The sequence below is a fragment of the Macrosteles quadrilineatus genome, unplaced genomic scaffold (genome assembly GCF_028750875.1).
Source record: "Macrosteles quadrilineatus isolate MER2022 unplaced genomic scaffold, UCM_ALF_1.0 Scaffold_2__2_contigs__length_208266976, whole genome shotgun sequence".
In the NCBI taxonomy this organism is placed as follows: domain Eukaryota; kingdom Metazoa; phylum Arthropoda; class Insecta; order Hemiptera; family Cicadellidae; genus Macrosteles; species Macrosteles quadrilineatus.
The window spans coordinates 14,038,163-14,065,157 of NW_026542595.1; the positions used below are offsets into that span (position 1 = coordinate 14,038,163).

Sequence of the window (26,995 nt, forward strand, 5' to 3'; positions counted from 1 at the left end):
CCATTTGTAGCCTGCAGCTGAATAAAGCAATGAAGTATAATATTGAAGCTTAAATATTTTTTGTATTTTAAATTGCTTAATTAAATCATTCCAAGGGTCATGCAAAAGTAATTTACAAATATTACTTATGGTTTATGGGTTTGAATCCATTTTCTCGTAACATATTACTACATAAATAATTCCCTGTGTCATCGTTACATGTTTCAGCTTAAAGGGTCTGAAGCTTTTTTATGACAAGGAACCGATTGCAGTGTTGTTTGTATTTGACAGTTTACCAACCTTGTAAAAAGCAGAAAAAAATCTGAGCTTTTTATAGAAGCGATGGTCTAATTCAATAACAAATTTACTAAAACATGTGACTTTATTCTATATACTGATAGTTTTCTTATAATCAGCTTTGAATACATAACCGTATGAGCCACTGCCTCAGATCAACTTTACCGGTAGCTGATCGATACCTTCTCGACAGATAAATGCTGATAATGCTTGACCATTGAGAGGCAAACTAAACCATAATTTTTCGATCAATTTTGAAATGAAAAATAACTCTCAGGAAAACATAGACTACTTAAAAAATAAATTTCTACATTACTACGTCATACTACAGAGAAAACGGCCTAGTTATTGAAAACAAGATTGGATTAATTTCAGAAGAAAACTTGTAAATTAGTGCTTTTTGGCATGAAAATAGTAGTGCAAGATGAATATAGTCTAAATATAATGATTCAACAAAAAATGGGTCTTTTGGACAGTTTAAATTTTTCCTTTAATTTATAATTGAGCTCGTGTTGAAAAGAGTCACTTGCCCACAGCAATAATGAAATACCTAAATTGCAATTCAACCAGAACTAAAAGGTATTTGACAAGAAATGTAATTAATATGACGAGGAAACATATTTTAATCGAAACTAGTAATGTGATAGAGGATGACATTTCGAATATAGTGTGGTTGGGATGGGAATATTAAGGGAGCAGTTGGTAGTAGGAGATGGGTGGGGGTAGGGGAGGGGATAAGTCATGTCGGGGTGGTAAGCCGATGTTCTCCGTTTCATCTCATTAACTTTGGCAACATTTGCCACCCCTCAGTCGTTAAGCTCCTAATTTATCTAAATGATAATAAATGTCAGTATTTAACACAGATTATGCATATTTTAGTTTAATAGTTTCGCACAACAGAGCGCAGAACAACTTTGTAACTTCATTTTCTCAGTTTGTATATTTTGGGGTAATTTATTAGAAGAATAATGTAGGCCTACACGTTAATATAACGATACTCTGTTAACATACACAGACTTTTAACACGTACTTGATAGGGGATGCCGAAATTTTATCCCCCTGGAATTTTACCCCCTGGGCAAAGCTGACGTCACTATGACGTAGTAGACTGAGTGGCCAAAAGTTTGTTCGCGGCCGGAATTTTACCCCCGCGGATTTGGAAGTCTAATGAAAATAGCTAGAGCGTGATTAATTAGATTAGCGATAAAAACCGGAATTTTACCCCCTGTCCATATAACTAGCGTTTAGACAACTGAAGATGTACGGGCCGGATTTTTACCCCCGGATTTTTACCCCCGGAATTTTACCCCCGGATTTTCACCCCCCGGAATTTTACCCCCTAGCCCATTTTAGAAATTGAATGATTGATTTTCTTATTTCTGTTTTTAATTAATTGTAAACATTTCGTTATTTAGTAGCCTATCATTATTTATTTATTTTGTAATCTCAACTAAGTAAACAGAATTCGCTGTTTTATTTTGATCATACTAACCAACAGTTGGCTTTAAAGATCGAATCCTGATACTCGAATCTCAAAATTAAAAATTAAAACCTGTTCGATTAGTTAATGATACAAATAAATTAAAGAGAGCTACTTAATAATAAAATGTTTACTATTAAATAAAAACTGAATGAAGATAATTAATAATCATTCTACTAATTTATATATCTGGCCAGGGGGTAAAATTCCGGGGGTAAAATTCCGGGAGTAAAAATCCGGGGGGTAAAATTCCGGGGGTAAAAATCCGGGCCGTACATTCTAGGTTTTTATAATTTGATGTGTTCTGATTAAATTCACAACCGTGAAAATATACAGGGTGGTAAAAAAGTCCCTGGACAGTTAAATATTTTAAAAAATAATGAAGATAGAGCTACAATACTTGGTACAAAGTTACAGGGCATAAAACTCTATTTTAACACATATTCAGTGATCCAATAACTCTTCAGGGGGACGGCCCACAAGGAGTCGAAAGAAAATCTTAAATGGAAGCAAAGGTCAATATGCACATCAAATTAAAGGTCTTTTTTAGTAGAATACAATGCCGCAAACCGCACTTCAAAAGGTTGATCCAGCGCAAAATGGCAGATGTTCAAAGATTTCTTGAATCCACCATTTTGAATCTTTGAACGACTGCCATTTTTTACTCAGGCATTTTTTTTAGCTTGAATTTGCGGCATCGTAATATACAAGTGAAGACCTTTAATTTGATGTGCATATCGACCTATTTTTACGTTAACAATTTTCTTCCGATTCCTAGGGCTGTGGCCCCCTGAGGAGAAAGCGTATAATAGCAATGTTAATTAAACGAATCTTTGAACAACTGTCATTTTGCGCAGGATCAACCTTATGAAGTGCGGTTTGCGGCATTGTATTCTACTAAAAAAGACCTTTAATTTGATGTGCATATTGACCTATGCTTCCATTCAAGATTTTCTTCCGACTCCTTGTGGGCCGTCCCCCTGAAGAGTTATTGGATCACTGAATATGTGTTAAAATAGAGTTTTATGCCCTGTAACTTTGTACCAAGTATTGTAGCTCTATCTTCATTATTTTTAAAATATTTAACTGTCCAGGGACTTTTTTACCACCCTGTATGTTTAATTCCGTGTTCAATCCATCAAGCTGATGTCGCGAAACTCAAAAGTTCGCGGCCGGAATTTTACCCCCTGGTTTGTGACGTCACGTTTGCCCAGGGGGTAAAATTCCAGGGGGATAAAAATCCGCTACCCCGTTTAGACAACTGAAGATGTACGGGCCGGATTTTTACCCCCGGATTTTTACCCCCGGAATTTTACCCCCGGAATTTCACCCCCGGATTTTTACCACCCAGAATTTTACCCCCGGATTTTCCCCCGGATTTTTACCCCCGAATTTTTACCCCCCGGAACTTTACCCCCTGGCCGATTATAGAAATTGAATGATTGATTTTCTTATTTCTGTTTTTAATTAATCGTAAACATGTAATTATTTAGTAGCCTATCTTTATTTATTTATTTTGTAAAGAAATGTTCGCAGGCCCGTTTTTGACCATGTCAGCGCCCTAGGCACAACTAATAGTAGCGCCCCTTTGCAATATATAACAGGGTGACCACCAACCGGGAAATCCGGGAACTAAGTGTGAATTTTTTTGAACCAGGAATTATGTGTTAATTTTCTACCTGGAATTGTCAATTTACAACAGTGACGTTTCCGTGACCACGGGAGACAGGAGGCAATAATATGTCTCCACAAGGCCTCGAGGGATGATCAGAACTTTGCCGCGATCGCATGAGATGATAATAATATCTAAACGACCGCGGGATATGATCATGATTTTACCGCGATCACGCAATACGATAATGAGATCCACAGAGGATAATCAGAATATTGCCGCGATCGCATGATACGATGATAATGTCTAAACGACCATGGGATATGATCATGATTTTACCGCGATCGCGCGAGACTATGATAATGACTAAACGACCGCGGGATATGATCATGGTCCACACAACCACGGAAAACAGTCAGAAATTTGCCACGATCGCGGAAGACGATAGTGATATCCACATAACTGCGGGATATTATTAACATTTTGCCGTAATCGCGGGAGACAATTACGATGTCTTCACGACAGCGGGAGACGATTACGATGAATCACGACAGCGGGAGACGATTACGATGTCTTCACGACCGCGGGAGACGATTACGATGTCTTCACGATCGCGCGGAGACGATTACGATGTCTTCACGATCGCGCGGAGACGATTACGATGTCTTCACGATCGCGGGAGATGATTACGATGTCTTCACGACCGAGGGAGACGATTATATGATGTCTTCACGACAGCGGGGGACGATTGCGATGTCTACAGGATCGCGGGAGTTACAATAATGATGTCTACTCTACACGGCTGGGAGGGATGATCAGAATTTTAACGCAATCGCGTAAGACGATGATAATGTCCACTCAACCACGGGAAAAATCAGAAATTTGCCTCATTCGTGAAAGACGATGATGATCTCCAAACAACCGCGGGAGATGATTACCATTTGCCGCAATGGCGGGAGAGGATGACAATGCCTCACGACCACGGGAGGCGATGATGTCTTCACGGCTGTGAGGGATTATAAGAATTTTATCGTGATCACGCAAGAAGATGATAATGTCCACACGACCCCGGGAAAAGATTACAATTTTGCCTCATTCGCGGTAGACGGTGATAATCTCATCACGACCGCGGGATGTGTTCATATATTGCCGCGAACAAGGAAGACGATAATTATGTCCACACATCCGCTGGAAATAGTCAGAACTTTGACGCGATCGCGGGAGACGGACGATGACGACGTATATATACAACCGCGGTAAATAATTAACATCTTGCCGCAATTGTGGGAGACTGTTAAGGTGTCTTCACGGCCGCAAGGGATTATCAGTTTACCGCAATCGCATGCAAAAACGGCCACAATTTTTTTTTTCTTTTTTCAAATTTTTTGGCGCCCCCAAAAAAAGCCAATTGCCTCGCGCCCTAGGCACGTGCCTACCTTGCCTATTCGGTAAATCGGCCCTGAATGTTCGAAACAATTATCATTCAGTTGATTGTTTATACGTCATATTAATTAAATGTTGGCTTCAAAAATCGAATCCTAATACTAGAATCTCAAAATTAAATTTAAAAACCTGTTCGATTAGTTAATTTTACAAATACATTAATATAGGCTACTTAATAATAAAATATTTACTATTAAATTAAAACAGAATAAAGATAATTAATCATTCTCACTAATTTATATAGGCCTATCTGGCGAGGGGGTAAAATTCCGGGGGGGGGGGGTAAAATTCCGGGGGTAAAATTCCGGGGGTAAAAATCCGGGCCGTACACTTTAAGTTTTAATACTTTGATGTGTTCTGATTAGATTCACAACCGTGAAAATATATGTTTAATTCCGCGTTTAATCCATCGAGCTGATGTCGTAAAACTCAAAAGTTCGCGGCCGGAATTTTACCCCCTGGTTTGTGACGTCACGTTTGCCCAGGGGGTAAAATTCCAGGGGGATAAAAATCCGCTACCCCTTTGATGGTACGTTCATTTTCGATAACTATTAGTAGTAAATAGTGTTTTTTTTTATTACCAAACATAAAAAATGTTCTTAGATATAAATAAAAATCCCATATGTTTATCTCAGTCTGCAAAGGAAGACACAGTAGGCCTACTGTTGTCGTATGTTCGCACCCAGTTGTCACAACAACATGGTATTTATTAGAACAATTCATTCATGTTCTGTACAAGGTTTCTAAACTTTCTTATCAGTGTTAATTGTACTTTTTGCAAATACCACTTACTTATGAGTTATATGTATTATGTTATAATTATCATATTGTATATGTTATACAATATAATAATTTTAATGTATATGAATTGTCATACAAATCGTCGTTGACAAAACTTTAGTAGTTTTGTATCTTGTAAAATATTTTTTTATGTTTGATTCATAACCATCAGTATTATTTTAGTTAGTGAAGGGTATTGTTGTTGTAATTTATTTCGTTATTATACTGTCATTCTTATGTTTATATTTTGAAAAATATTGTTTTTATACTGCCACTAGTGAAGACGGACGTTTTTCCCTAATTATATTTATATTGTATTTTCATTACTCTTGTACACATTTATTTGCATGCTTAATGCTATAATGTTTATGCCGTGTTGTAGCATTGTTGTTGTAAAATAAATATAAAATAAATAAATAAACTTCATACATGTTTGTTGTGCCACATAGAAATCCATTCGTTCTATGAGGGTGCCGAACACAGTAATGTTATTTTAGAATCATACCTTAGTAAAGTAATCATCAGCTGATAAGGAAGAGCGGCGACTAAACCCATTAGTTTTTCGAGTTTGTGTTGCACAGCCTTTGACAAAAACTTTGACAATTCTAACTCAAGAGAGCACGTCTTCAACTTTTCCACTCACATCCAAGATATCACCTTCTTTGCAACGATAATAAAGTTACAACGACAACGTTGTAACCGTTATGAGGTTTATGTTTTAAACTAATTTTGTTCACTTATTACATCAGTAAACATGCAGATTACAACAAACTGTTGATTTCTACTTTTGTATTTTTTGTTAACCCAATTACAGTATTTCTAAGTCAGTTAGGATGGGTTTTTAGTTCTTTATAGATGACCTCTTACTCTAATTATAGTTTTTAGGATACAGGCTGTACGATGATCAACAGCTTGGGGGCTTTTGCATAGCCTGCTTTAGGCCGGGGCCACACTTGTAACTTTCAACCGGCGAGACTGTTTTTCCGTTTTCACGTACGACGCACGTGAAACAGTTTGACCGTGGCCACACTCGTCTTACGAGATAGGTTTTTTGGGTAATCCAGTGAGACTGATAGAGCATGCCACACTGGCAATAAAAATCGTCCGTGTCCGTGTTCCACTTCCCCCCTCCACGTACTAAATCATCCAGGTTAAAACTAGAAACGTCCGTGGAAAAATTCAGCGAGATAAGATGAGAGTGTTCACTCCCATAAGCCGCAATGCCCCGCGACTAGTTTTACGTGCAACGCCCGTGGAATGTTAGTAGAGAATACAAGTGCAATTCCAGCGGTAAAACCAGCGAGACTGACAAACGCGTTCACGGACGTTTTTACTCTAGTGTGGCCTGCCCCATATACCGTAATGTATCTCTCAAACCCACGGGTAACGCCCGTGAAAAAAATCAGCGAGATAAGATATTGTTAATATATCAATATGTTGATGTATTTATACATCAACATATACATATACAATATGGAATATATTGTCTGTGCTAGAAGTGTTTCCTATAGCTCAAAGTTAAAATAAACAAATAAAAAAATATCGAAATTTCACTAAACAAAAAGTAAGTATATAATAATCGGACATATCTCACAACACACAATCAATGCTAAATCTGACTTACCACCAAGGAGAGCTTTTTGATTTTATATTTTAGATGATGATTGCTTTACAGCTTGTAAAAATACCACCAAAAAATATTATTAACGTAGGGTCAAGGTGGTTTGCAGTGCATTTCATGCAGTATACAGTTTATAAGTATACATGTGAATGGCATTTTTTAATTCGATTATATTTTCTGTTTATATTGCGTTGTTAATTCGTCGCCAGCATGGCAAGGCACATTTTAATTTTTTGAAATTTTAAATTAATTTTTGTTTTTATTTTTGAGCCTATTTTAATTTATAGAGGGATTCTGCCCATCTACAGGAAAATATCTTTCTAACTGTATGCGTAGATTTTCCCTGAAAGGTTTTAAAGAAACATGCTTGCCTATTAATCAATAGATTCTAGACAGCATTAGTGAAATAAAAGTTAGTATACTGTGGTAAAAGTTAATGTTACTGTAAACTACTATAATCAAAAATAAAGTTTTCTAATGATTATTTCCCCCTGAATAACCAAAATAATAAAAATTGGGTCTCTAAGTTAAACACAAATAGCATGACAAATGTTGATTAATAAATAAATGCAATGCGCATAATTAAAAATGAAAATTTCTATTGATTATTTCCCCCCTGAATAACCAAAGTAATAATCGTTGGGACTCTAAGCTAAACACAAATAGCATGACAAATGTTGATTAATAAATAAATACAAGACTTTATGAGCCTTTGACTTGAAATAGTTGGAATTTGTATTCGAAAGTAATGCAGCTAAAAAGGTTGATGAATTTCTGTATCCAATAAACGGATTTCTTTGTAAAAGTTCGCTTTGGCCTTTCATCCAATCGCGTGAAAAAGTTTGATGGCCGATAAGGTTCAAACATTTGTTATTGCTGAAATAGGGTTTCGCAAGGATATACTAGGTTGTAAAAAATATTGCTACCATAGGTCTAATGGGAAAACCCGAACCCGGGTCTTTTTTGTTTAAATGTCCCCATAGGCCCAAGCACCATCTGTTTAAACTCATAAATATAATATATATTTATCTGTTAGCTCGATAGCTCAAGTAAACATTATATAATTTTAATCAAGTTTGTTACAAATATTTAAAACTGTTTATTCGAACGAGTTCTCGAACCACCGTGATTGGACTATGGTAACGGGGTTGTATGGAGATTTTATGGGGTAAAATTGGGGTTTCCCATTTTTGGTCCTCAAAATATGCATGAAATATTACAATTGTACTAATCCATTATGCAGACCTAAAAACGCTTAATTAAAAATATCAAAGCATCGTTGTAGATCTAATAGTTACGTGATAATCCTAAAAAATATCTGTAAATTTCACATTTCCACGATGTTGTAGTTAAGGACATAAACTGATAAATGTTGGAAAATATATGTATTTTATGCTAAGCTATTTTCACATAAACATGTTTATAAAAAAGAGAAACACTACATTGTCTTCCCTGTAGCAACACACCTAAGGATGTTATATAATAATAAATAAATAAATAATAATAAACTTGCTGTTATTTAAACAGGGAATAAATTTACTATTTTAAGAATACATTTTAATGAAAATCCAACCAGGCAAATTAAAATTCTCTTAGTCTGCAGGTTAGCTGTGACTGAGGTATTATAATGTTTTAGTGTTTAAAAAGGTTTTACAAGAAACATCGGTTACATAAATGTATGAGATCTTCCACGGCATGACATGGTGATAAATTTAGGGTCGCTTTCGTACATTGTAAAGTAAAATTATAACTCTCACAAGCAATTTTTTAAATGTCTTAGCAGTGTTCCAGTTCAGTCTCTGTATTTAGCTAAATAAACGTTAAATGTTATATTGTTGAACTAAAGCTCTCTGGAGTACTTTATTGTTCTTTTTCGTTGAAACAACTGGAACACATTTCAGTACCAACATATAGTTATACAAACGTTAAAACGTTTAAAAGCCTTCTTCGGAGCTTTTAAGACTCGAGGAACGAGATTTACAAATACAATGTAGAGGGTGAACATTTGTTATTGTATCGATAAATAGTCTAGTATTAACGTAAATAAAATCCAAAATATACATGGTATACGAAAAATAAAAATAAAAATATTAGCTTGGCAATTTAGATTATCATATTATGCATAGGATTTATTAGCATAATAATATATATTGCTCATATTATGAAGGGACCAACAATCCTACTCGTATATTTTGGAAATTCAAGAATATAAAGTTTTCAATATTCGTAAGGTAAAAAATATTTCTAAATTCGACATTTGTCAATCATATAGCCTTTGAAAAATTGCAAAGTAAAAATGTTTAAAAAAATAGTTTTAAAATACTTGTTGTTTCTATACAGTATTTGATTTAAAATTACATTTTTCCATGTAATGTGTGAAATCCTAGATTATACTATAAACAGCTGTAGGCAAAAATATTGAAATATGTCGCCATTTTACAAGATGGCGGCCGTAGCACAGCTTTGATTTTAGCAGAATGTTAGGGGAAGTTCAATAGAAAGACACAGCCAACATCTGTACCAAATTTCTTGCTTGTACTAATTTGTTTTAGGTTTATGGAATTTTTCATTTATTTTTACTGTACTAATTCTTATTTTATCAATGTTACGCGAGCAAACAACATAAAAGTAATTAAAGTGTAAAATAGTGGTAGACCTAACCAATAATGAAATTATTAATGAAATAATCAATGAAATTAATTATTTTCATTCCTTTTAATCCATTTCATTTATATCTATAAATCACCATGCAGGATTGCAAACGTTCTTTTTGCAAATTATGTAGATATTTTGTTGCTTGGCCATTTTGTTTTGAATATTCTAAATCGAATGAGATTCGGGGTTGTTTTTTACATATATTTATTGTAACTGCAATAAGACCCCTAATTTTCATCCTCGGTTATACCGGTCCTCAGTTTATCCAGCCACTCCACTCCTTGGAAGCCAATTTTGAAAACCGAAAACTATATCTTACGGCTTGCAGCCACTAGTCTCCGCGACTCTCGGCTCGAGGTTCGTCTATTTTTTACATTATACTTTACATTACTCGCTAAAAACAATTCCTAACATATAAACAACTTAACAACGCTAACGCACTGTGTAAAATTATGAGTAAACAAATTATACTAACAGTTTATTAAATCCCATTATAGTGCAGTAAATATAATGCACAATAATTTATAATTTTGATATAAGACAAAATACATTTTTTTTTTTTATATATAGATCAAATCAAAACCTGGAAAGTAATGTAACACTGTTGGGAATTTCTATTGATTGTAAATTGTTATGGAAGAATCATATTAAATTAGTTTGTAAAAAATTACCAAGAGTAATATGTTTATTGTGTAAGTTAAGACAAATGTTACCTGATGTTAATTTAAATATGGCTTATTATGCATTCTTTGAAAGTATATTGAGGTATGGTTTGGTTGTCTGGGGTAATGGCATTGGTATCGATGATGTCTTGATATTACAGAAAAAACAGTTAGACTTATAACTGGTTCATCTTTCCCGGCACATTGTAGGCCTTTGTTTGTGCAAACAGGGATTTTGACTGTGATAAATCTTTACATTTATGAAGTTATAAGGCTAGTGAGAAAAAATATTGATTCTTTTTGCTAATTGATGTTTGATTCATGTTTTTTTTTATAAAAATATGTCTAGGACTGATGTTCATGATCACATTACTAGGTTTAGGAATAAAATTGACATATCTAGATGTAGATTGACAGGAACACAAAAGTATCATCACACTCTGGGCTTAAAGCTTTACAATAAACTGCCAAACTACGTTGTAGATATTACTAGTGATAAGGTATTCTTTGAAATTCTGTATAAATGGCTCCTAGAAAACCCAATGTACCAGATTGATGAGTTTTTAAATTCTGAAATAGTTATTTGAATATGCTGTCATCCTACATAGCTTTAAATAGAAAATAGTATTAGCATTGACTTTATATAGTCAATGGTATTAGTTTTAAAGCCTGACATTTGTTTAGACTAATTTGACGAGATCTAGTGTAAACAATGTATTTACTTAATGGTCAATAAATGTCTTATTCTTATTCTTAATAAAATGGCATAAAACAATACAAATTAAATGCTACAGTATATAGTAAACATATTATATATGTAATGATAGGAAATAGAAAGTAGCCAGGTTTTATTTGATTCAGAAAACTAGTGCAAACAGTGATAAAGTAAATGGAGCTGAATCACTAGAATATTTTAACCTGCAAAATCGGAAACGCTTAGGCAGCAGAGAGAGTTCCGTGTTCAGCAATGTCAGAATATTTGTCTTGTTAATGTTTCTTTATTTTAGACTTTTCCTTGTAATTTTTGTGGTTTCTGCCAAAATTTAATGAAATATATTTTGTGCAGTGGAATATTTTATTATACCTAAATTCTATGTAATGGTGGATGTTGTGATACTCGTAAGTCTAGTTTCGCTCCTTATTTCAACGATATAAATATACCGGTCGGTTTAAACCAGCGACTAGGTTTTAACTTACTGAAGCAATGTTAAACTATATATTATTCTCTTATTAAGGTCGAATTTGTTATAAGAGCTTACAAGAGATTAGTTGTGTAATAGTCTTATATTTCCTATATTTCACCAGCTTATAAGTTGATGAGCTTTTAAAATAAATTAAATTATACGAATTACAAATCTTTTATTTTGACAGGCAAAGTAGGGGTTTCATGGCCCTTCATTACGTTTAACCTGCATTTATATAGAAATATGCCAAAATACACATATTTACTCGTGTAAAAATACTGTTATTTCTTTAGTAAACGTAAACAGAAAGAATAATTAGGCTATCTTTTTAACACTGCGGTTTACTGTACTGTTTTTGTAATTTATATTTTTCAAGATTGATTAATCTTTACCATTAGTGACAATTAAAACCGTAGATTGAATAGAGGCAATTTAGTAAGTAAGGCTAGTCAATTGGTACTGTCAATAATTTTTAATGTAACTTTAAAAACGAAGGGTTTAACACTGTGTTGCATTTGTCATAGACGTACTACTATGATGTTCCAGTTATCATGGATATTTAATTGCTATTAAGCTAAATCTGACAGTGTCTAGATTCTTCATAGCTTGGTAGGTAGATAGGTTGATTCTAAGATTACAAAAATATAATTCAAGTTTTATAAATAAACGCTTTATAAATCATAAAAAATAAATTTTAAATACTGCTAATGTAAGTTACTGGATTGCACTAAGGTACAGTAAAGTGGTTGTTGTGCTCGTGTTAAGACACAATAACCGTGTTAACAATACGTGTAATCTGACAGCTCAAACTGTTCGCTAATTACGCAGTGTATAGCTTCTCCTTCACTTACCTTCACCGGCGTTGGCGTTGTACAACTTTGAAACTACTGGATACGACTAAGATAGGATAGTTTTTATGTTAAATGGTTATTACGGATATAAAACTATTCATTGTTTTCTGTGAAACCATGCCACTTAACGATTTTACTTCTTTTGATTGAACGTAGCCAATAGAGGTGGCCATGCTAGTATACAATTTAAAATTGGATACAAAATGCTGTAGGCAAATTTTGACCGCATGGTAGAGATTTAAATGGTTTTGACATAGTCATTGTAAATCCATTGAACAACGCTGTTAGAACAATAATCACATACCGGTAAAAAATTTGCACCTGAGAAAAGTAGTATGTTTTGAAACAATGCACGTATCTTTTTATAAACATATGGTTTCGATCTAAAAAAGCTGAAATATAAGACCGAAAGGGTGCATGGTTACCTGAAAGTTGACGGAGGCGCCATACTTGAGAAGCAGGTACACGAGAGTGGCGTTGCCTCTGATGACGGCGAGGAACAGAGCGGGGAGGGTGAACAGGTACTGTCGGGTGTAGGTCTCCATCCACCCCGCTACCTTGTCAGCCTCGATGTTGGGGTTGACCTTCAGTAAAGGGCCTTCCTTCCCACCAACGACTGTAGGAGAGCCTATCCCCAGGACTTCGTCACCGTCGTCATCCTCATCAGGACTACTCAGGGAGCTGCGTGACGACCTCGACGGGGAAGAAAGGGATGACGACGAAGTGCTTGAAAATCCACTCTCTGTTTGATATGTGGCGAGCTTTCTCTGTTCGTGAGCCGCTAAAAGCGTTTCTACGTCGATTTGGTGCTCTGTTGGAGTCGCCTTATTTTCTTCGTCTTCTAAAGCTTGCTGCTCCGCGTCTTTCATTGACAGATTCAGCAGTATACTTTTAAAAATTTCACTGCTTCTTCTCAGCTCAGCGAATATACTCCTTTCTGGAATTATAGCCTTGACCTTGGCCGGGGATGCGTCAGCATCTGGTGGTCTAGGGGAGATGAGGGGGCTGGACTTAAGTGATACACTTCTTCTTTCCGTCGTCCACGATCCGCCAGGTCCTAGAAGCTGGTTGTTGTGCTCTAAAGAGAAGGATCTCTGACGAGGCAAGGACTTGGTAGTGGCTCTCCGCTTCTTGCTCATATCCGTAGGTGACGAGGGGGAGATCCAGCTGACCCGACGGACGGGGGTAGCTGCGGTCGGAGTGGACGGAGGAAGCTCAGGTTTGAGAAACTTTTGGGGAGACAGTTCTGTCAAGGGCTGTGCATCATCTTTGGTAGAAGATTCTGTAAGAGATAATAATTTTTCTTAGACTTATACCTATAATAGTCTAACAAATGTTTATAACTATAACCAGTTTTATTACAAATCATTCATAACTCGATAATCACGATTTTGTCTGAAAAGTGTATTCTAATTTAATTTTATTTGAGGAATAGTGTATTATTGTAGTCAGACAATATATAAATGAAGAATTAATTTAATATGACACAATTATGTTTTAGAAAATTCACACCACGTTTATCCTTTTTATGAACTTCAGTTTACATGTTATTCAAGTGTAAAAGTCAAGTGCGTGTTTACCATTCATTACAACTAATAACCTGTAATCAAGCAAAGTACTCTCCATAATTAAGTAATTTTTAAAAGTCCGTACTAGCAACGGTACAATGACTCAATATGATGCAGAACTATTGCATAATTTCAGGAGGCATAATCGTAGAATCTTACGGTATGTAGTCCTATTTAAAACGGGGGGGGGGGTTGTGTTTACTTAGTCCTAGGGGTAGCCCTACTTATATAAAAATAGTCTACTACTATTTGCACAATATGTGTATTATGCTACATTATACATTTCCTAAGGCAAGGAAATTTCTATCATTTAATTGATTTAAGAGACTTATTATACTGTAATATTTTGAATATATATTTTATGTTCAAAGCCCCTATACCCTATTATTTGTATCTCCTTTCAAACCAATTAGCCTTAAAATAGTTAGAAGAAACTGTTCAGGTTAGTTCTAGTTTTTATCCAAGGAAATCGTAATTAACAAAATTTGCCAATCAATTATTTGTAAAATTACAGTACCTGGGCTCATTATTAAAATTACCTTGTTATCAATCATTGGAATATTAAACAACAGTTTTTAGGTTATCATATCGTAAAATTGTATTGCAAAGTTTCAATTAAATAATTGTTTGCAGTTATTAAGCAAAACAAAACGTAAACGTCTATTATCTTTATTCAGTTAATTACACTAGACACTGTTATTATCTAATGGGACTCTCAATAACATAATGAGTTTAATCGAATTACCCTTTGCAACGGTATAGCACACAAAAGCACATTACATTCCGAGGCTAAATGGACTGCAATAGTGACAACACATTGCCACCATTGACTTTGGCTACTGCAAGTAGACTTCTCGTCGTAACCCAATATAATGCGTAAATATGTACAACATGTTTCTTCTTTATACGGTGGTGGTGTGTCTTTCGTTATACATATTTGAATACCACAACCACTTCTAGTATATTTTTTATTTATTGGGAAAAAGCAATAAACCTTTCTGTTCTTTCGAATTATAATCGAAGTTTTAACCACCAGTAAAATAATAGCAGGCATCATCCCAATCAAGCGTTACAAAACGGAAATTGATGATAAATTTATAACGGAGTATGTCTAGCCATTGATTGCCCTGCAATGGGTTCCGCCCAGGTTATGTAGAGAACTTTTGGATTTATCATTGGTTTATTGACATTTCGTAGGTTTTGGAACTACTGTATTTCAACCCAATGAAATAATTTACTTATAACGTTTTTGGGTGGTAAAGTCTATCCTAATAAAAATATTTAGTAGCCATTATCGCAATCAAACGTCACCTGCATGAAATATACTTTAAAAATGGATTTATAAATTTAACAAGATAATATTTATTTTAATGCATCCAAAGAGGTGTTGATTTAGATTTTTTTTTCTTACAGTCTCAATAGTTACTTTTATTTACATGGTTGGTTTTCCTCACCAGACTTGATTTTCTTTGGCGAAGGAGTGCGGATGTGCGGCTGTGGAGAACACGGCCGGGAGGGTGGCTGGGGCCGGCGTGGTGACGGAGGTGCCGGAGGGACTCTGCCCCCCTGGTCCGGCTCCAGACCATACTTGAGCAACAGCCTCGCTACCTCCACGGCCCCGTGGTCCACCGCCACATGGAGAGCGTTGCTGAAGATGAGGGGAGAGATGAGTGGAGACCGACACGACGACGACGAGGACGAATATTGGTCCGACGGCTCCAACCTGTAACAAGTAGGGATTAGCTCAAGTAACCTCCCCTTTGGGTTAAGATGAAACACTGAAGAGGATTAAACCTCTCCCCTAATTTAGAGAAAATACTATTGTATATGGACCCACAATGAACGCTGGGAAACCCAAGAGCATAAAACCAGTTCCATCCTGCAAAACTAAGAATAAAGTGGAAACATGTTTAAAGATGAAAGCATATTTAGTCTAGTATTAGGCTAGATGAACATTAGTTAGTTTATATAGTTAGTTGTATTGAGACTTTTTGTATCAGAATAATGCTGGTAAATAAAGATATTACTTTCAGTTTATTGAAGCCCATCTGAAAAGTCCTGATTACATTTTCGGCAATAACTAAGAATACCCTACTTTTACAACTGATTACAGCTGGACGATTAAAAAGCACTTCTATTTAGTGAACACAACACATATTTATACAACTTATTGAATGAAAACCAGCAACGTGTTTACTAGACCATTAGGGTTTGTTTGATTAAGCAATGAGATTGTTCACTGGATGTTTCGAAAGACTAAAATGTCCATTGATTATCGCCGTTCATGCAACGCATTCCACTGATTGTACAAAATATGAGGCGTTTGTGTACATCCCAAGTAAAAAATGTGAAAATATATTTTGCGTTTAGTTAACGAGCTATCTGTATATTTTTTTAAGATCTCTTAGAGAGGTCAACAAGGTACTATCATTGTATTTCACTGCAAGTTTTAAATAGATTGTAAACAATACCAAACTACAAATATGAAATTTTAAATCAATTTTCAAATTTGCCAAACGGTTAAAATACAATGTAACCATTTTAGGAACCTAGCAAAAATATAGCATTTTACTAAATTGTAGAAAAATCATTTCCCGCTGCATGTTACGCATACTAAGGCTAAATAAAAAATTAAATAAAATGATTCTACAATGTTCAATAATTGATTTAATATGTTGGCATTTCAAAAGACATAATAACATCGCGAACTTCTATATATTTAATGCGTTGCCTTGTCCTCCAAAATGTGTTGTTTTTGGAAATTGGCAGTCTGAGATTCAGCGGCAAATAACTTAAATCTCTGCACGTGAGACTCATGCAAATGTATATAGAAGTTTGTACCGTATAGCTTATAGCGTAATAGTGGATTAATCATAAATTAACCTAGGGTAGTATCAAGAATAATTTTTATACAATGTTATTTCTATATTATAAAGGAAATATTCGTTGCTTCCCATGAAGAATTCTTAAATCGCTGTAATTAACCTAGGCTCAAGCTGTTCAGCTTTTAGTAACAGAAAATGACGGAGCACAAAGCTGGTGTAATTAACTCCTACAAAGGGTTTCCTGGATGAAATAAATTCTTTTATTCCTGGTTAAATTAATTCTGAACCGTTTTAAAGAGCACTAGAGCAAATCTTTACATAGTTTCATACAATTATTTTCTGGGTAAGTGTTTAGCCTTAGTAATGGATACATTTTCCTATAGTTGTATACTTTAATATACATAAGCATTTTTATTCATCGACCTTACAATAAAATGACCATGCACGAAAATACAAAACACTATGTAAAATGAGTTAAATGAGTTATAAGGAAAGGACTACCTTATAAAACTATGGAAAGTCTTAGGTTAGATAATGTTAGTGGAAATTGTACTATATTGTTTGGTAAAACTTTTAATCCGCTAGGCGCTTTCATATATTGTTACAATTTTATATTACTGCTATGCAATTATTGAACTAATAACGTGTGTTCAATAAAAACCATTTTACACATGTATTATTGTAAAGATACTACGAGAGCATGTATAGTTTCGTAAAATGTATTCTTAACCCATTGTTGTTTCTTGGCGACAAATAAGTAGCAAGGGAGTAAACTAACGATTTTGATTACAAACATGAGTGAAGACTTATCCGGCCTTGAGGGAAGCCACTATAAAGATAAGGACCGTGCAGTTAGTGGCTCAGGGATGAACAGTAATCGTGTGCTATGATGATGAGTTTTTAAGTGGCTAGCAAGAAGATGGTTGTAAATAACGCTTTATTCACTGTCGCGTCATAGCGAAAACCCCGCCACGACGTCGCGTCAACACTAACGATCAAATCATTCATAATTATCTCATTAGGTGTGGTTTTTAGAAGAAGCTTCGTTTCGCGCAAAGAATTTATGCAACGCTTGACTTCTTGAGATTGCTAGTTCATGCACCCCTACTTATTGGACTAAACGAGTAAAGAAAAAAAAAACAACTCTACTAGTCAATTACTATTAACCCTGTTAATATCATTATTATGATAACAGACTCATTTCATTTGGCCCTACTCACTAAGTGGGTATTACTTTTTTAATATAGGCAAAAATATGTTTCCAGCTTAGTTATGAGGTTATTGTTAACATGTATTTTTATTCAGGCGAAATCCTCAGGATTATCTACGGTTAAACAATGGTTGGTTGATGCTTACAGGTGTTGAGACTGCTTTGGCAAATAAACCAAACAAACAAACCACAACATGTATAGGTCATAATAATCAATAGTTTCAATAGCATAGAATCTTTAGTCCGAGATAAATACTGCACGTGAGCTGATTCAATCCTGAGAAAAGTTTGACGATTTTTGATGGTTCAAAACTGGACTAGGCTGTCCTGGATCATTTGGCTTTTAATAATAGTCCTAGCAAAAGAAAAAGTCAGTCTTAGTCACTAACAAAGCTACACAACGCATATAACTTCATTCTACACTCATCCTTCATTCAAATACACACCTAGGTTGTGTCACCATCTCAACTGGTAATATGCCTAATCTATATAAATAAAATTACAGTTTTGTCTGTACAATAATAATAAGCTATTACAGCTTCAATTTGTTATGGTTTTTAAATAGGTTTTGCATTTGTTTTAGAATAATTTAGTCTACATGGAAATGTTTGTATAGGTTTAAATAAGAAACTAATATCCAAATCAACGACCATCTCAAGCTACGCCACCAAGTTGGGCCACTTCACCCAAGACTCTTGCATAGACTTCACTGGTTTAAAAACAGATTTTATTAAAAATTGATTAGAGAAAAATGTGTGCAAGTTGACCACATTTCCTCACACCAAGTACGAAGGTTCACTTTCTAACATGTTAGTTATCTCCTACCATATCTTTCTATAAGACACATGTTGATAATTTGAAGGTATTTTAGACTGGGACGGTAGTGTCGTCCTGTAATCCAGCTACTGGGAGGTCACAAATTGTGGATATTTATAGGCATGCACTGTGGATGTGACACTCCCGGTGTGGATTGACGTCTGCAATAGTGAGTACTACGACTATCCGCAGTACAATCCCAATAATTAGACCAATTCGTTAATTCTACTATAAACTGTAGGTCCCTTAGTTGCCATTAGCTGTATGGGCTATTAATTAACAGCTGTGTCTAAGGAATATGTCTGCCTTAGTCACTAGCAAGACTACAAGATCAAGCCATTCATCCTACATCCTACACTCATCTCCATTCTTACTTTCTGGCTTAAAATACCTACTTTATACGGTAGCCATTTCATAAGAAAGAAATAAAAAGAAAGATATAGCCTATTCGGTAGGAGCAAGACGGCGCACATTTAAATCTTCAGTAAACCAGTCGACTACATCTCCGCACATCACCTAACACATCTTCGCTGTTATCACTAACGACATCCGCCCCACTCTTATCGGCTCTTACCTCATTTGTATATATCTTCAATATTGCATTGTTTGAACTCTGCTGTCCCTGTTTATAGTAATGGTAGTTTAAAAAGTAAAAAAAACTTTTCTCTTTCATAACGGTTGTTAAAATTATCATTGAGTTTAACTTTTCGAAATAAAAGTTGGGTTTACACCGTATGAATACTGACATCATAATTTAACAAAAATAACTGTTTTTAAAAGGGAATTGGTCCCCTATTGAAACCCACGAATCTCATACTATAGATATATATTTATGAGCAGTAATGCAAACTGCGAGGGAAGATTTAATAAAATTGTTTAAGCTTATAAAAAAAAAAAAAAAACTTGCCTTGCCTTAAAGTGTAAAACATGTTATCGGTGTGGAGAAACAGATGTAACAATGGCTTCATAGCTGTCAATAATAAAGAGAACCATAAATATGATGAGAGTGTTTCAATTTTGAAAAATATAATGTTTATAATAGGCTAGTTCATACTAGTAAATCTTCTAAAGTATATAGTTTATAAAATATATTATATAAACACTGGATTTGACGTTTTGATTACAAGGCAAACTTGAGATTTGAAAAGGTTTCATAAAAACAATAAGTCATTGTTTCCAAGACAGTAGCCTCATTGTCCGCACTTGGTGTCTGTCACATTCATCTCTTCCAAGCCCTGTGAGATATTATTGTATTTACCAGCTTCATTGCGACTGCTAGAACGAACGCGTTAAAATGGAAAATAAAATACACCCAAATACAAACCTTATTATTGGAATTTCATAGTAGGTGTATATAAATCACCATTCAAATATTGGCACTAAAGGTGAGAAATTCATACTTGGTGTCATTCAAAGGATTACGATTTATTTATTTTTTGTGTAGTATGTGTAATCTTTGATGGTACTGATCAGTTCATAATCCTAACAAAAAAATATTGTCTAATTCAGTAACAACTACTTAAGCAGCTTTAATCAGCCCCTACTCATCATTGGCTTAGTATTTTAGGCCATTCGATGAAAACTTAAATTACCCTAAGGAGTAAAAGAGCTACTTTAGACCCGCAACGCATGTTCAAAGGTGCTCATTGGTTCAAAGCGTTGGGCTTTGCTGATGTATGACGAAGATAGTATTTTTAACGTATCTCTCATATAGCTACATGGTAAGACCTAGACCAGAGGCCCCAGAGACTCAAAACACCATCTAATCAAATAAATATTTATGCATTTGAACGGATGGTGTTTTTGACCTCTGGGGACATCAAAACGAAAAAAAGTGAATCGGTCCCGGGTCCCATTCACCATTACCATTACCATTACCATTACCATTACCATGAGACCTACGGTGATAGCTTATTCCCTATAAGGGAAATTCACTAAAACCAAACATAAAAAACAGTAAAAACAGTTGAAATATACGGTACTTATACATGTGTTGTTGTAGGCCTATGTCTAATAACTATAATTGAAGAAAAAAAAAACTAATAATTAATATTCGTATATTGATTTTATGGAGATTAAGTATAACATATTTACCATATACCATTTATTTACCATGGGCTACTTTGATGATAGATATATTTGGATGAAATGTTGTCGATTTGTTTATTTTTTTCTTAGCCATTAGCATTTAAATGATGAACCACACTTTATCACATTCCTTGTAGCAGCAAAACTAAGTATACGCACTAATCCTAATGTTATTTAAATGGGGAATAAAATTTAACATGCCTAAGAAGATACTTATGTGGAAATCCGATCAGGCAAATAGAATTAGTCAGTAGGTTTGCCATGACAAGGGTATTATTCACTTTAAAATGTTTAAATAATGTCAAGTCACCTTAAAAGCTATGAGTCGAAAGCAACAATATATTGTTTATTTTATCGCTGGTATTGCTATTTATTCAAGTATTTTCAGGGCTATATACTAGTGGTTCTGATACTATTCTATAATTAAATAGATTACTACGTTCATTGATATGAGTTTTTATAGTAAAAATATAAACGAGAAAAAAATTAACCAACCCGTTTTGCTTACACAAAAATTAATTTAAGAAAAAAAGTTCCCAAATGTAATAGCAAGAGACTTCTTAGAATTATTAGAAAATATTATCACTATATGTAAAAATTAACAAATTAAACGAAAAAAGTAAAATTTGTCAGGAACAATAAATAATTGTTCCGTCAAACAGTCTGTGCTAATAAATTTAATATATGCATGAATATCAGAGATAACGAACTAAAAGGTTAACTATCGAAAAACACATGTTTAAATGTCGATTTATATATTAGTACCTGGGGACCGAGCTTTGCTCGGGGGAAATCATTCCCCCACTCAGCGATGTCAGCCTTTACTACTTCCTTCACCATTTCCTACGTCTTGGACATGTTTCCATCCCTTCTCATAGCAATTCAGTATTTCAATTGCAGATACATAAATCTAACTGTTACAATTGGTTTCCAGTTCCCAGACTCCACACTGCTAGCCTTTACTACTTCCATCACCTCTTCCTAAATCGCGGACCTGTTTCCCTCCCTTCCGATTGCATTTTAAGATTGCAAATACCTTATTCTAATGCTCATAAACAGTTCCCACACTCCGGACTGCTCGCCTTGACTACTTTCTTCACCACTTCCTACGTCTCTGACCTGTTTTCCTCCCTTCCCATATCATTTTAAGATTATAGATACCTTAATCTAATCGTCATAAACAGTTCCCACACTCCGAAGAACTCGCCTTTACTACTTCCTTCACCACTTCCTATGGCGTGGACCTGTTTCACTCCCTTCCCATAGCATTTTAGGATTGTAGATACCTTAATCTAAACCTCAAAAACAGTTACCGCACTCCGGACTGCTCGCCTTTACTACTTCCTTCACCACTTCCTACGTCACGGCCCGTTTCCCTCCCTTCCCATTGCATTTTAAGATTGCAGATACCTTAATCTAATCCTCATAAACAGTTCCCACACTCCAGACTGCTCGCCTTGACTACTTCCTTCACCACTTCCTACGTCTCGGACCTGTTTTCCTCCCTTCCCATAGCATTTTAAGATTGTAGATACCTTAATCTAATTGTCATAAACAGTTCCCACACTCCGGACTGCTCATCTTTACTACAGTATTTCCTTTACCACTTCCTACGTCACGGACCGGTTTCCTTACCTTCCCATAGCATTTTAGGATTGCAGATAACTTACCATCCTTATGAAACAGCTGAAGCCACTTTTATTGTTAGTTCTGTCTGGTTTTCTATAAAAGTCGTATTTTGTTTAAAATTTGTTTTTATTATTTTAGGGTTAGTTTCTCATTATTTGTGTCGCACTGTTTGGCCAACGATAGTACTATAGTAATATAGTACGGTAATATAGTGAACGAGTTATCGTTTATGATTAAATAGTATTATTTGGTTAAACGAGGGTTTAAATTACTGAAATAACAAGAAACAAATTGTAAACAAAGATGTCGTGCATCTACAGAAAACCGGACAGAACTAACAATAAAATTGGCTTCAGCTGTTTCACAAGGATGGTAAGTTATCTGCAATCCTAAAATGCTATGGGAAGGTAAGGAAACCGGTCCGTGACGTAGGAAGTGGTAAAGGAAATACTGTAGTAAAGGTGAGCAGTCCGGTGTGTGGGAACTGTTTATGACAATTAGATTAAGGTATCTACAATCTTAAAATGCTATGGGAAGGGAGGAAAACAGGTCTGAGACGTAGGAAGTGGTGAAGGAAGTAGTCAAGGCGAGGATGGGAAATCTACCTTAATCTAATTGTCATAACAGATCCCACATTCCGCACTGCTCAGATAGCCTTTACTACAATCATAGACTAACCAACGTTTTATCTATGCTACAATGTATCGAGTAAGCTTCAATAGTAACAAGTGACGTTTTTGCTTTTGTACTGTATTTAGTAATTTCTAGTATACTGTGTGTAGATGCCTTTATGAACACATGTGTTAGAACTTACAAGTCTTTTGTTTAATTTTTCCTTGTTATTTAATTCAGCCAAGATGGTTACTTAGCAACCCATAAGACTAATGTTAAAAAAATGTGACTTTCAGTTTCAGTTTTCCCCGTAATTTTCTGCAGTAATCTCGTTTTTAGGCCAAAAATCAACTATTTACAAGATTTGAAGAAAATCGTCGGAGCCGTTTTCGAGATCTTTCTGCAAGCAAGCATACAAGCAAACATTGCTCGTATTATAGTATAGGATAGGATTTATTAGAATATTTTCAAGTTGACTTGAACGTTGTATATAGCCAACAACCACCATTTTGATTTTACATTTGTAAACCTTGAAAATATTCAACAGTACTTTTGCATTAATATCCTTTTTCACATGTAAGCTTTAAGTTTTCCTCCTTCATTTATTACAGAAGAATATTAATATTCATACAACTCGTGGATTCCCTTTCAAACCTATATAACCAAAATCTATTTATGTATAATGTTTAGGGTATGTGCATCAGAGCTTCATGTTACGTCCTGAATGTCATCACAAAGTTCTCAAAGGCCTTTGTAAGCATCGATCTTCAGGGCTTTGTTATTATGATTAGGCACCGAGAGTGTGGGTTTTTGACATTTACAAACGGTTTGTTTATACAGCAAAAGATTATTCTTAAAAGTATCTCAAGTTTGCAGCAGTTTTTTTTTTTTTTGCAATAAAAAAAGTATTTAGTTCAAAAACTGTGATAAACTTGGTGTACTTGATAATTCTTTGAGCAATTATGGAAAGGAAATAATATTAATGGACCCAAAAACATTTTGCTGTTTCATAAAAAAATACAACAAAAATGTGTTAAACTATAATGACTATAACAACAACAGGTAGATTAGGGTCAGAGAAAAGTGTGGGTTGATAAACTCATTAGATATGGTTGTCCTCATCAAAGTTACGAGTAACTTACAAAGTAGTTCAGCTGTTGCATATTAAATACAAAGTGGATTTTAAGCGGGTTATAGACCCTACACAACGTATTTACATTGTCATTAGTTCGCAGAGCCAATGAGATTATTCACAAGTAGCTTTGACAACTTGTAATTGTGTTTTCACCGAACCCATTATTTCCCCATCTCTGGCTATCATTGATGGACCGCTGATTTGTGTCCAACGGGGAGCTTAACCGTATTGGAATAAGGGAAAGCCAATCCGTACAACCTTGGTTAAAGGTTCATTCAAAAATAAATACCTCAAGAAAAATATTTAAAACTAAAACTTTTACTGTTTGTAAAACCCACTAAAATGTTATTAAGACAAGCATTTTTGATAAACTAATGGTCGTGGTCAAACACTGTAACTCACTGAGCACTGTACTAGTTTTAACGTGAATGTTTTGATAAAGTGATTCAGCTTGAGCTACTGTAGCTCCTAGCTCCTGACAAATGACAAAACGTGTGGCATCCACGTGCCTAGAATAAGGTATTGAATCTGTGGAACAAGTGCTGTACCTACATAACAAATAATCATACTTATTTATACAATCTACTGCTTATATGACCCACCTATCACTAAACTGTTGTCATACTTTGTTAAACATTTTGTCTTTTTCTGAGATATTTAGCTATGATCTGCGCCTGAGACTGTAATTTCAAACTACTTTGAACTCTTAAATGGCTTGTGGAAGTTTTCGTGTTTGTATACATCAATTTCATTGTCATCCTAGTATAGGCTGTACACGTGGTAGTAAAACGTAAATGTAAATAAACGTTAATTGCGTGGTTTTAGAAGTTTATACAGGTTTTACAGTCCTGAGAGGTAAATATACTTAGTAAATCAACTTTTTGCTTGTAAGATGGTAAGTAGGAAGAACGTATAAATGACTCACTGAATAAAAGATGGTAAGTAGTTATCGATTTCTATTGGAACATTTACCATATTCTGAGTATACAGTATAATCGTAAATATCTGTTCAAGTATAACTGGACTATTTTCATTTACATCCTTAAATCTATTAGCACGTACTATGCTAATCAAAATGTTTAAAGAATTGAAAAACATAAAGAATCTTTTGATAAACTTAACTGGATATTTTGGATGTTTCAATAGAAATTCGCAATTAATTATGACATTGAAGAGGTACATGGTTACAAAACTTTGTTCAGATAGGCGTTATTTTTTCATAAGTAGTTACATAAAAGCTGTATGCTCTGTTGGATATTTTGAAATTGTGTTTCTTTTAGAGAAGAGTACTGTGTAAAAAAATGAGTTAGTGCAATATTAACAATAGTTAAAAACAAAAGCTCCGTTTTCAAACTTTTCATTAAATATTATGAATAGCATCAACGTTTTAGCGAATTCCCCGAATAAGCTACTAACGTAGTACTCATGGTAAGACCTGGACCTGGGACTGATTTACTGTTTCGTTTTGAGGACTCTAAAGGCTAAAAACACCATCCGTCTTAATTTATATAATATATATTCGAGTTCGCGAACCAGCATGATCGGACTATGAGAACGGGGGTTAATTGGGGATGTTATGGGGTAAAAATTGGGGTCTCCCATTTTTGACCCAAAAAAACATAAATTTAGCAATTTCTTTCCAAACCATTTTGTAGAACTTAAAAAAACAAATAGTTTAGTATATTGACGCGTTGTTATGCGCTTGATGGTTATGGAGAAAATTCCAAAAATGTTAAATTCCCATTTTATTCTTATGGAGAATAAGTACACCGTTGTAGTTTGCTAGTATATGAACATATTTTGATCAAATTTGGAAAATTAATTTATTTCTTACTAAACTATTAAGAATAAAAAAAAACTTTTACCCTCCCTGTTGTAGCAAACTGAAGTACTTGCTAAATTAATTCTATTTAAATCATACTAATATTATAAATGTGAAAGTTTGTGTGTTTGTTTGTTTGTTTGAAGTTCAATCACGCATTAACTACTGGTCGGATTGTGTTGAAATTTGGTATGATGATAGCTCATATTCCCGATTAACATATAGACATGTTCTTACCTCAAAAATCCTTTCGGGCTCCGCCCCAGCGGCTTTAGGGTTTCCAATGTTAACCTTATGAGTATCTATAATATTAAAACGAAACAGTGTTTTTTTATTTCACGATTCTGAATCAACCACTCGACGGATTTTCATGATTTTTGTGTTGAAAGAAAGATAATTTTGAGAGCTAGGGAATGTCGAAGCCATAATTTTAGTTTAGGGTCCCAGTTTTTTAGAAATTAAGTTTTAATTTTTAAAAAGTCTAGCAGCCGACGCTAAGATTATAAACTACCTTTTGGCATAAATAATTTGCTTAACATAACAGCTGTAAACATTCAGCTTTTGTGTCACAAATTCAGCATTTAGATAAAAATGTAAAGACATACTTAGGGTTGACTTATTTATACTATGTGTAATGTTAATCATTGTTACGTTCAATTCTTCTGTAAGAGGATGAAAGATTAATTAAATATACATAGTAAAATACTAGGATGTTAAAATGATTTT

At 34.6% G+C, this 26,995-nt stretch overlaps 1 protein-coding gene across 1 annotated transcript in view; it reads right to left on the reverse strand.

Moving 5' to 3' along the window:
* The window catches only part of LOC128983951 (uncharacterized), a 412,009-nt gene that overhangs the window by 322,276 nt on the left and 62,738 nt on the right, over positions 1–26,995 (reverse strand). Inside the window, exons 5-6 of the mRNA XM_054403229.1 lie at positions 15,587–15,855; positions 12,990–13,846 (exon numbers count right to left, since the gene is read on the reverse strand). Of these exons, the coding sequence (XP_054259204.1) occupies positions 12,990–13,846; positions 15,587–15,855 (1,126 nt within the window). The remainder of the gene's footprint in view (positions 1–12,989; positions 13,847–15,586; positions 15,856–26,995) is intronic.